Source organism: Cyrtonyx montezumae, unplaced genomic scaffold (assembly GCF_038088225.1).
Source record: "Cyrtonyx montezumae isolate F1298 unplaced genomic scaffold, pur_monq_1.0 scaffold_6, whole genome shotgun sequence".
Lineage (NCBI taxonomy): Eukaryota > Metazoa > Chordata > Aves > Galliformes > Odontophoridae > Cyrtonyx > Cyrtonyx montezumae.
In genome coordinates this window covers 2,172,003-2,184,533 of record NW_027072067.1, presented here as the reverse complement: position 1 = coordinate 2,184,533, position 12,531 = coordinate 2,172,003, and the positions used below count along the sequence as shown (strand labels likewise).

At 41.2% G+C, this 12,531-nt stretch overlaps 1 protein-coding gene across 2 annotated transcripts in view; it reads right to left on the bottom strand.

Annotated features, from left to right (window-relative positions):
• Nucleotides 1–12,531, bottom strand: part of DOCK3 (dedicator of cytokinesis 3) — a 196,392-nt gene that overhangs the window by 93,430 nt on the left and 90,431 nt on the right. For both annotated transcript variants that reach the window (XM_065749928.1, XM_065749929.1), the window contains one exon: nt 5,843–5,924. In XM_065749928.1, the coding sequence (XP_065606000.1) occupies nt 5,843–5,924 (82 nt within the window). The remainder of the gene's footprint in view (nt 1–5,842; nt 5,925–12,531) is intronic.

Sequence of the window (12,531 nt, the reverse complement as noted above, 5' to 3'; positions counted from 1 at the left end):
TCTCTATCACTTTATTTGATTTATTAGCTTCATTTCCAAATACATTAATTATATTATTTTGCATTCCGATGCCTTATTTAGTAAACTAGTTCTCCTCCTCAGATCACTGACAATGTTTTGTTTTGGGGCCCACCTCCCTGTCACTTCCTTTTTTCCCTTCCCCTTTCCCAGAGCATGGGTCCGTTTGTCTCCCACCCCATTAGCCACAGAGCCAGGCCGAACCGGCCCATAAACCACTGACAACCTCACATTGTTTTAAGGCATAACACAGCTTTTGTGTGGCGTTTTCAACGTAATGCTCTTAGGACACTTCTAGGGCTTTTGATATGACTTTAAGAACAACTTCATCAGGGAACTGTCTACATTCTCATGTTTCTCTTCCCTTCCCTTTCCCTCCTTTCCTACTGACTGATGAGATGATGCCCACCCCAGCCATTGCAGCCCCTGCTAAGCTGTTCAGTGGGGTGGGCAGAACAGCACTGTGATTTGGCAGTGCTCAAACACAACTCGCCCTTCTGACAGTATACTTTTCGGAAAGTACAATACAGGAATCAGTGGGAAAAAACTCAGTAGCATTCAAATAAAAGGTTTTTTCTAAAAGCAAAATAAAAAATAACCCTAAGCAGTATTAAGTCATTATAAAAGGAAACCATGTAATTTTTAAAACAGTGGACACCACTCTTAGTCTGATCCAATTCGGTGAATTAAAAATCATGCTTTGCAGGACCCTAAAATATCAACTTTAATTCACACACTAAGATTCTTTCCTCTGTGACATAAGAAACTGAATCTCAACCACTGAGATTATGATGGCAATGCAAACACTGAATGTGACATTTTAGTGACATTCCTATATAGAGCACAATAAAATCCCAACATGGGGAGAACTTATTTTAAAGAGAAGTTTCAGCTGCCTTCAAATAGCACTACATAGCTGAATTACAGCAGGCACATAATAAACTCATGGTTGTGTCTTCTGACTCCATTTCAAAGGACCACTCTCAGGGCAGCACATACACTGAGCTGCAAATACACTGTTTGGTGTGCCCCCAGCTACCAGCTCATGTCTCTCTGCAGCAGAAGAATCAAGCTATTAAATCCTCCTTAATGTTTTCTCTTCAAGTCTATTTTGCTGCTGGAAGAAGAAAACATACTTTTGAGACTTTCTTCGCCACCTACCATACCAACGTAGCATATGGCAGGCTCGTGTGTCTTGGAGAAACTGAAGCTCTGTGATAGAAAGGGATTTGACATAACTTTAATCTCAGCACTGCCTGGCAATATACTTCAAAAAAAAATCAAATAAAAAAGGGAGGTGATGGTTAATACTAGATAGTAGTAGTTTTTTTCTGTGAAAATATCTGTGATTCAACACAAAGATTTTTGTTACAATATAAGATTGCCAGTTCTAATTAACAGCAACCTAGATAACTATTTTTTCAAAGGGCAGCTGTCAAAATAACAGAAAACAGTAGGGTGTGCACATATTGATGGGTTCACACATTGGGTGTTTTTCAGTTTCACAAAAAACTACACTGTATCACAGTCAGAGACAAAAGCTGTGGGCACAGATGGCCCTGTGCTCCATTTCTGTACCGCAGAGGTTTTTACAAGGGAGAAATGCTTACTGCGACACAGACCCCGCAATCCCAAATCCTCACACCCCTCTGAGAAGTCTTCACATGATTTCTTTGGAACGAATCCACACACACAGCTCAGGACTCCAGAAGAGGAGTAGCTACATTTATTTTTGGTTATGGGCAATATAATTAAATCTAATTCCCGTGCTCTGAGCACGGCATACACAAGGAGTTTATTTCCCACATCCTGACCATTTAAATTCACTCTGGTTGATAATGCAAAACAATCTCATGAGAATTCTAGCTGCAAGGCTCTTTAGAAAATTGCTAGTAGGAAAAGTTTTCTATATCTGCTAAGGAGAAGAGCCACTTTCTAATAATGGTTAGTTCCTTGCAATGTTAGTTACCATAAAGACCCAACCGTGCATTCAACAACCAACCAACCAAACAATAAATGTCAAAACACCAACAAAAGACCCAACACAGCAGTATCAAGGATGCCCAACTGCAACTGAGATAGCTTCATGAAATTGAGTTGCCAGAGACAGCAAGGTATTTAACCTGAAAAGAAAACTCATGCTGCGTAGCTACATTTTAATTCTGATCTAGAAAAGCTTCTGAAGTGTGACCAGCCTGGAATTTAGTTGAGCAAGCTTTAACCTTCAGAGGAGGCAGTTTCTCATCTTTGGTGTGAAATGACAACTGATCAAAAACCTAAGACGAAATCTTACCCAAGGAGATGGCTGAACACCTCAACACAACAGAGATAGAAGGAAAAGACAGAAATATCTTGAGTTAGCAGGGCTTCTTCCCTCTGGTAAGGATGAGAGTTTTGGAAAGATACTGGGATCCAGGGAGCACGATTAGGAAATCAATGAATTGATTTAAATACAAGACTAATATAACATTGGGAACAAACCCGCACTGAAATAATAGGGCTACCTTAGCTTGGAAGCACCCAGAAGACCTCAAGCTCTCTTCCTTTTAAGCAATGCACATTCACTGCAAGATTACCATGGATGTCAAATGGTGAGGGCAAGGCACTCAAGAGAATTTCAGTAAGGTTTACAGAAACAGCACTGACGTTGTATACTAGAAGATTTTCCCTCTGACGAGCCAATATGCAGTGACATACAATCTGTCTTGTCTTTTCCCAAACTGTATTCCTTCAAAACCAGTAATCAGAACAATCCATCAACCACGGTAGTGAGAATGCATCAAGCACTGAAGTGCAGCACAGAAGAGGTTGGGAAATGCTAGGAGCAGCAGAGAGTGGGGACCCTGGGGCTCCTGAGTTCTCGTGAGAGACATTTCTTGGAGGAGGACTGTGTGCTGAGACAGCCCAAGGGGTCTTGGGAAAGGCTGCAGCCAGGCCTGGGAGAGATGTGTGACACAAGAACACGATGGACAAGTGAACATTCTGAACTCCCTCTGATTAATGTTCAGGCATTTTGAAATTTCCTGAACAAGAGAAGATTGGCCTTTTAGGTATGATCAAAGAAAACTTGGCTTTTGAGAGGGAAGGCACTTGGGGATGCTTCTTCAAAGTCTCTGACTCAACAGTCCAGTGAGTCATGGATGTGCTTAGCAGGTCCCAGCCAACACAGAGCCAGCAGTTGTGAGCACTGAGCACACCCTGCCTGATCCTGCACTTCACAACATGACTCAATGTCCTCACTGAGAACATGTGAACGACAGCTTATAAGGGAAAGATGCCTCACAGCGAACCCCAAACGCTACTGTGCTGGCCAGCTAGTATCTGTTTTGATAATAGTCAGAATTGGGATTTCCTCTGAAATAAAATTCTGTTGTAGGACAGAAATCTTCTGAGACGATTCTTGACTGCATCTGTTTAGTGTCAGTGCTAGCTCCCAGGATACACAAAGCTATGAAAGCTACCCTGTATCACTGATGCACTGTCTGTATTTTATTCTGTCTCATATGCAGGGGAAGTGATGTATACAGAACTTCCACACTGTGATTAACTGCAGCTACGCAGCCAGAATCTGTACAGAGCAGACCAGAAAGCTGCACCTGGATTTCTACAGAACCATAACCACCTGTTTAAAGGAGAAAGGCAATTGAAAGACAATTTCAATGCATCAAGGTTAAAAAGCAGACAGAAAGTTCATCTGAAAATGATTCTCTGTTGCTCTGTTACACACCTTGCACGCTGCTCTGAATAGACTCGTGAAAAATATCACATCAGCATTGGGCATTTTTTTGCACAGATTTTCCCAATTATCCTAGTTTCTGTGATGTAGCCAAAAGATTTACAAGACAAAAGTGACAGGCAACTTGACGAAGCACCTCTGGGAATTGACACTGAGACAATTTTAGTTTTTTCGTAAATTTTAAGTAGAAAGGTGGCTTGGGAGTGATCTCTGAGTACCTGTAACTGAGTATGGAGTGGCAATACTTGCAGCTGGCCTCCTTCATAGGTTGGCTTCATTTGTGATACCTGTCTCCTCTGGAACAGTTATGCCCCTGGGCCTATCATCACTCTCTTTGTGCTTTTGAAATCATGCAAAGACTGTCTGCAGGTCAGCAGAGCAACACTTTCACAGTGTGAAGCAAGGAGGCTGTAGCATGACCAAGTAGCGTGGCAGCAATGCAGATGGTGAAGTTTGACGGTTGAAACGCTTTAAAATGCTGGAACGCCATTAAGTGCCAAACCTGATACAAACCAGTCTATGCTGTCCTTTGGGAATAACACTGAGCAATTATTAATCCTGAAGTCAAGCTTTCTGAGTCATCCAGGCAGCAGTGCTAAAGCTTGCTTCCCAGACATTTTTCTCTTAGAACAAAAATACATTCGTTAAGGACACTGGTGTCAGCAGAAACTGCAAAACTAAGACACTGCTACCTCTGTTGACACTGAATAAGCCAGTAGCACTTTGTTTATTGTGCCAAAACCTGTACTGATGTTAGCATCATCTTGAGCGCTATTTTGGAAAAGGTTCACATCATTTCCACCCAGATGGAGGCAGAATTGAGCACCCTTATTCCTGCCTAGACATGGACTGTTCTTTAAGAGAAGAAATTTTAAGGATAAAAGGAACGGTGCTGGGAACCATGCCTGTTTCAGTGTCCCACACTGCCTGACTCTATAGGCTTTCATTGCCAGGACTACAGTTTATACCAAAGCTGTCTTCCATCTTCTTTTTCACTGAAAGCAAAAATGCTTTTCCCAAATTACTTCTACTATGTGCACGAAGGTGAATCATGATGGAAAGTGTTTATTACACTCAGGATGTGAAATTCCTTACTGCTCATCTACGACAAGCCTTAAGCTTCAGAACTCTAGATTTCCATATTCTTTCTTAGAAATGACTGATAGAAGTAGTCTGACATTTGATACAGAGGCAATTTGTAACACAGCTTAAGACGAGTGAAATGCAGATACTGAAGTCTGCATGTTTTGACGCTACTGTCTTGGTACTGCTGTCAAGAACTAGTACCACAAAGCAAAGGCAGCAGTCAGGTGACAGGTCTGTCTGAAAAATAGAAAGGAAGTGAACCTCAGCTGGATATTTCACTCCCAACTGAAGTATCACCCGGGGGATCCTGTTTTGCTGGCACAGATGGTTAGAAAGGTCTTGGTACAGTTCACTCTGCTTTGCATCAGCTCAGAGCAGCTAGGTCCATAATGCCTACTGAAGAAACCAGAGAAGACACAGCTGGTTCCTTCAGTAAAACCAACTTGCAGTGCCTCACTTTGGCTGCTGCTCCTGCAGCATGTCCTGGACTTTTCATTCCATCACACAGACTGTGCTACCAACATGGGAAGCTCCTGCTGCACCATGCCCCCGGGGCTGCTAACAGACTCTCCAATAGGCCAAGGCAGAAACCTGTTTGGAGAACTGTATTTGTGTGTTTATGCACACGTGCATGTGTTGTATTTGCTTCCCTAACTCTGGAAAAAGCACCTTGCTTTATGTTCAGGCCAATCAGTTTTTCAGTTTGCCCCGTTACTTGAGTGCATAATGCATGCAATGAAAATACACAACATTTCATACTATAAGCAAGAACAAAGTTACAAAGCATTACAAAACATTTCAGAGTATTTGCTTAGCTGTAAAAATAATTCAGAAGCATTTCTCTTTTTTTCCTGTTAACATTTAGTTATAATGATAACCAAACTTAAAAACAGCATCCACTTCTGCTTAACACATGGGAAAGAAAGAACAGTGCTCTCCCTTCTCAGCATTTCCATAATCTCACTAGTGTAAGGGAAGAAGGGAAGAAAGAAAGACACGTACTGTGAACAGTGCACACATTCGATCTATCTTCTCTGGATTCCTGGGGCCTCCATTCTTGTTCAACCTCACCATAAACCTCTCACTACAAAGCAAACAATATTAAAGAAAAAACATGAGTTTCATTTATACACTTTAGCAGAAAAATACAGCTACATACATTTTTAATAAAGGATGCACTCGTTATTTTTGTAATTCTAAAGCATATGAAACAGCAGTCATTAATACAGATACTATTACATGGAATACTGCAAAAGACCTAACAAGTCAGTACTCTGATGAGAAAATATCACATTCACGATAGAATAGCATTAAAATAATGTGAATGTATTTGAAGCACGGGATTTGTACATGTCACAGGTACTTCACGTGAGGGGAAGGCACACTTGTTGAAGCATATACTGCTTTTGGTAGAGGGAAGTTCATTAAAATCCACTCAGAAGTAACAAGAATATCGAGTGACCAAACTCCATCCACACACTATTATTAGAAGGAATACATTAAATCAAACACACTGTGATGCAATTGACTGAAAAAGCTCATCAAACAAATGACAGTACTTTTACCAGCAACAGCAGCAGAAATGAAGGCTGTGAAATACATAGTCCTTACTCCTGCTTGTAGGCCATGGACACTGATCTTTAGCAAAACAGAGAACTCGCATGTACAAATTCACTAGATGAGTAGTTATTCACTAACGTGCAACGAATTATCAACCAGATTTTCTTTTCCATAGATTCATAGAAATAAAGCATGAGCACAGCACATCCTAAAGACTTCAGGTTACTTTTCCATCATCACACAGATCCTTTTGATCTTACCCTGTAAGATTGTATATTCTAGTAACCTTTATTTGACTAAACACATTTTCCAGCATAGCTGGCCTGAAAAGCACGAAGCACACACTGCTTTCTCTGGTAGCTTGCTCCAAGGGTATTCATCCTGACTGCCAAAATGTACGGGTTATCACCAGCATGGAAACATCTGGTTTTGGTGCTCAGCTACAGATTTTTGTTACCCTTTCCTCAGTAAAGGTCCCTCTAGAAAAGGCATCTTCTTACAGAGCACTGATGTCAGTCACTGGTTACACTGTGTGATCAAACATCTCTCTAAAAGCACATGAACAACTAAGTGCTGTTAAGAAACTTGTTCTAAAGTGACGGAATATATAGAGCTTATCTACAGTGTTATTTTTCAGCACAGATTCACAAACATTTCTACCAACATGCAGCAGTCTCACAGCAGTCCCAGCTATGACATAAGCATACGTGTGTGTCTTCTGCACTTGAATTCTGAACTAATCCCAGCTCTGTAATTCATTAGGCATCATATACTAGCCTTTCTACCACAGCATTACACCATGAGCTCATTTGGAGCAACATGAATAAATGCTGACACATTTTCAAGTTGTTGCTTCTTTAGGAACAGTGCCTACTGCATTACACACTGCTCACACATCTTGCTGTCCATCTTTGCTTATGTGCTTATCTTGCTAAGCAGTGCAGACCATGCTCTGTCTGCTTCACTCTCTCCTTTACTGTTTCTTCAGTCTCTATGTATCCCACTTCTTCCAGCAAGAATTTCAGTTCACTTGCTGTAAATGCTAATAAGCTCTAAGATTGCTAACACAGCTTGAAGAAATCCAATGGGCACACACATCTGATGACTCCTTACTAATAACAACCTTCTGAGACATCATTTAGTAAGATAATGTTTTAACAAATGCTTTAGTGACATAGCATAATCTAATCTTTTAATAAGAATTTTATGATGTATCAAGTACACCATTACATCTTCAGTGCTTTATGGTAACAGCTGCATTATGGTAACAACATTATGCCTTCACATTTACCTCTAGCCACTGAATACATAATCACAAAGAATGAAGTCAGAATTTTAAAAGTGAGACCCGTTTTCAAGAAAAACATGTTAATTGTATTAAGATGCACTGGTATGGGTGCTGGCCTCACAGCACCTGCTGCTGCTGGCATCCAGCTCTGCCTGCTGCCATGGATTTCAGAAAAAAGCAGAATGGTTTTGGTGGGCAGAATGGTTATGGTGATGCCCACTGGTAGACAGGGAAATACAACGGGAAAGCACACTTCATGCCATCAATTTCTAAATGGGAATCATGTTTTATGTCACTAACATACGAAGTCACTTTAAGAGACATTAAATCATAGCCCTTCTCATTCCAGTCTGCAGCAACAAGTGTCAGTATTTCTGAAAAATATTGCTTGGGGAGACTTTAGTTTCAATTAATTCCCTTCATTTTCCTCCCTGAGTAAGTGCCATCGTACTGTCTTTCACCTAGAAAGTTTGTTTGTGGGGTAGAATATGTTTCTTTTCTGCTATGATTATAATTGGTAAAACATCTCCTTCGTGAAGAAAAATGCCTTAAAAAACAATAATGACTTTTAGAGCTACAAAAGTTACTTTGATAAAATAAATATCACTCCTCTTTAAAACTGAACTTGGAACAACAGTAACTGCAAATCTGCCACAACCTGCTAGCTCACTGAACAACAATCGCTACGCCCCACGCGTGCTAAGCAGCCCCACTTTTAAGAGCACAAACGCATCTGATCCGTCACTGCTGCTGCTCAGAACGTAACCCAGCCCTCAGCCTGGGATGCAACATGCAAAGCAGCAAGAAGGCAGGCAGCAATCAGCCTAGCAGCGAGCAGGGACCGTGAGCAATTACATCTGCAGAGGGAAAGGTGTTCCAATGTGAAGTTGTCCATCCAAAACTGAAGCACAAATCAAAGGGGGTTTGATTGCAACCCCCTAGAAGTTATCATCCCCTACATCTGCCCTGGGGGGGGTCACATCTGGAATACACTCACTGCATTGCAGTGGTCACAGCAGACACTGCTTTCTCATTTGAAACTCTGACTGAAGTTTGGAAGGGAAACCAAACCACTAGCAGAGCACTGAGCTCTTCCATGAGCTGGAAATTCATACTACTGTTCCACATTATATTTACATAAGCAGAAAATGCTGAATCCCAAATGAAGTGAAAACCAGACAAACAGAAACAACGATTGTCCATACCAAAGGTCCACTTTAGCCTACTGTTCAGTGATGCCAATAGTGGACAGATAGGGAAGGATGAGAAGAATAAGATAAACGTACAAGTGAAGTTAGAAAATCACAGCAGCATCTTTAGCAGCTCTGGATAAAATGAGCCTGGGAAAGTATTCAGGCCGTTACACTTAAAAGCCATGACCAACCATTTCAAGAGTTGCTATGTAAACAGCAAATGTTTACCTGTGCATCACAACACTACACAAAGCATGCATCCCATACCATCGTTTAAGAATTAAAACTCAGTATATTGAATATTTGAGAAATAATCTTTTAGTTTCACTGATGTCAATAGTAAAAATTCTTGTATTTTACATCTCTAGTGAGTTTGTACTTTTCAACTTTTGACAAAGGTTTTCTTTGAAAAAAATATTTCAGCACTAACAACCATTTCATTTTCCAACCTGAAGCTGAATGCAGTACTGCACACCTCAGAACCCTCTGCATGCTGCCCCTCTGGCAATGGCAGCGTGAGGGACTGACAAATCCTGGAGCTGAGATGTCTGGTTCTCACACAGTCACAGTCTATTCATACCTGACCCATTACCAAAAGTTGTCCTGCTTGGCCTGCTTTCAAAATGTTGAAAGATACATTCTGGAGGCTCATGTGATAATCTATTGCAAGGTTTTTCTCCGCTAGCAAGTGGAAATATTTCAAATTTTCCCTTTTTCCTCTTTCAGCCACAGAGAACAGCTGGGTTGCTGTCCCCACACGCCAGTGCTTTTCAACATATGAGACTGACTGCCATTCTTTCCACCCAGCTATTCATCTACTCTCCCCTCGTTCCAGCACTGCCCACTAACAACCTTTGAATTCCTTCTTTTAATTTCCAGTCCACCCCAGAGAACTCTCGAGCTCATTAAGGAGACTCTGAGGGAAGCAGCACTTGAGCACTGTGGGACACGAGGAGGTGCCACTGTGGGAGCAGATCCCACTGCAACACAAGTCGGACAGAAGGACGGTGCTGAGATCAGGCAACCATAAAAACCCACGCTTCTTCAAGAGTCATTTCTCCTAACCTCCATTTTTGTTTTTCTGCTCCAGGATTTCTCTCACCTTTGGTACTCCTGTTTAGGAACAGCTTTCAGAAAGCAGACAAAACATCCCACAAAGGTCTCCCTGCTGCCGATAATGATGTGAGTATATCCTGGCACGGATGCAAACCTTTTACAACACGACACTGTTGACCCATTTTTCCAGCTAGTCAGATGTCCCCCTTTTACAGCTGCAAATTTATTTCTACATAGAAAGAAACCAGCAATAATAACTCTGTTTCCAACTGCTCTGAAGATCCACCGCCTTCAGCTTCAATTCCTTCTTAAGGCAAAGGAAGGGCACACACATTTAGGGTCAATAAACCTGGCAAGAATTCAATCAATGTATTTCTTATTTTAAGATCTACTTCCTTGGAAGGAGTTCCATGTCCAGGCTGTCTTCTCCTCACGGTTATTCTCTGCACAAAAAGTATGCACAGAATCTAGACAACATTAAAGTTCTGTAGGACCAAAATGTCAAATCTGAGTAAAGTGGATATTGAAGTAATTGCCCATTTTTTGCAAGCACCAAGCATTTTTATTACAAACAGAACTGCATTAACTGCTAAGTGAAAACAAACACATACTACTCTCAATTAATAGAAAACCTCAAACAAATCACAAGGAAAAAAAACCAAAAACAAAACAACAGCAGTTACATAACACAACTGTCAAATGAGTGGTGGAAATCAGGTATGGAGAGGTTGTGAGTATCTGATGCCATCTGACAACTGCCAAACAAGCCTCTTTTTTCAGCTATTCTGAAAACACACCAAAACAGTTCCTTCCTGCATAAAACCAGAAATAAGGAACATACCAAAACACAGAAAAGCATTAACATTTTTCCTTATTGACTTCAGACCTAAGAAGAGCTGCACCAGTCGCAGCATCTTAAACAAAAGCTTATTTGTTCCTCTCATTCCTACGTGCCAGAAGCAATCCTCAATTACTTTATCTGCAAGGTCTCCTCCCGTGCTAACTCTCATCATGGTGAAACCCCCTCTTGTGTAGCATTAAAGCAAGTTTTACAATCACTGGCACCATTAGCAATTGCTAACGCTACTGAAACACAAGAAACATTGCTCTGATAAGCAAAGTCAATGAGCTTCTTGTTCTTTAACTTGAAAGGCAATAAAATGAAAGAAGTACAGTGTCTCACTTCTTGGCTTCCTTTAACTGGATGAAAAGCAGGACCATACTGAACTGACATCTGTTTCTGCAAAAAGGAAGGAAGCAATCGGTGGTTTGGGACATTACACGTTCAGCATGAAGGAAGGGGCAAACAGGGACAAAATTTACTGCAGGGTGAGCTAGAGTAGCATTATGCCTATAGGGAGCTTCTGTTGTTTAATGTTTTTGTTTGTGGGTTTTTTGTTTTTTGTTTTTAATTCTGCACAACATGCAAAGACAAGAACACAAGGCCTGGCAACAAGCACAGAATGGATTAGTGAGCTCCCCTTGTACAAGCTCAGGTTTAATGGCAGGTTTAATTAGTGTGTGGTTGCAAGGCAAAAATCCCGACCACATACTCCTGTATGAATGTGGGTACAGCATTACTACATGCAGAGTGGCCAGGCAAGAGCAGCCACCTCCTTTCCCCTTGCTCACTCCTACCATTTAAGAAATGGATAAGAGCATGATACTTAATTCTCACAAAAATCTTTTCTACTCTCATCTTCTAGTGAAATCTACTTAACAGTAATTCTAGAAAAAAAAAAAGAGTTGGGAAATAAACATCATCAGCATTTTAAGTTGTTATGTAAAAATCTGAGAATCATTTTCATGCCAGATAAAAACCTGAGAATCAATCTTGTGCAGCGCAAGCCCAAGTTAATGGCAAGATACCAATACAAATTCTTTTGACAAAATGCCAATAGTAACTCAGCTCACAGCATGGGGTTGCAGCTCAGGTACAAAGATCTCAGGACGAGCGAGTCGCTCGCTATGAGAACGGCAAGCTCGCCAACGCTTGCCTTCGAAGTGCTGCTGCCATGCTGTGCACACCATACTTTGGACAGTTTAATTCACTGATACAATGAAATGCTGAACTCCTCCTGCTGCCGTGTGCACGAGCTCTCCAAGGACAACGTGGTGACCAAGTGAATGGAACTGTATTAGGAACTGCTGGTGTATAAAACAGACAAAAAGAAGAGGGTGGGCAATAAAAAATTGAACAACATTCTCTAAACTGTACAGTTTCCACATGCCAATGTGTGCAGGAGCTAACTTGGGAAACAATTCTGTATTGGAGAGCAGAGCAGAAGTTATCCAACACCTCCATGCACTGGCTGCTTCTCTTCAGTCAAGTCATTGGAGCTCACCAGCTGAGTGTGTGGTGGCAGAGAGAAAATAATGGCTGCATTGCCCTGGCTTCCCTTTGCTACTGCAATCTACTTAACAATAGCATTGTGGGGCTTCTCTCATCTCTCTGTAAAACCTTTCTTTCCATTTTCCACATTCCTCAAAATCTTTCTCACGTTTTTCAATGCAAAAACATAAGCATACAGTGTAACCAAAGTGGGTCACTATGGGTACACTGATGCTTTTGAGAACACAATGTAGAAACCTTC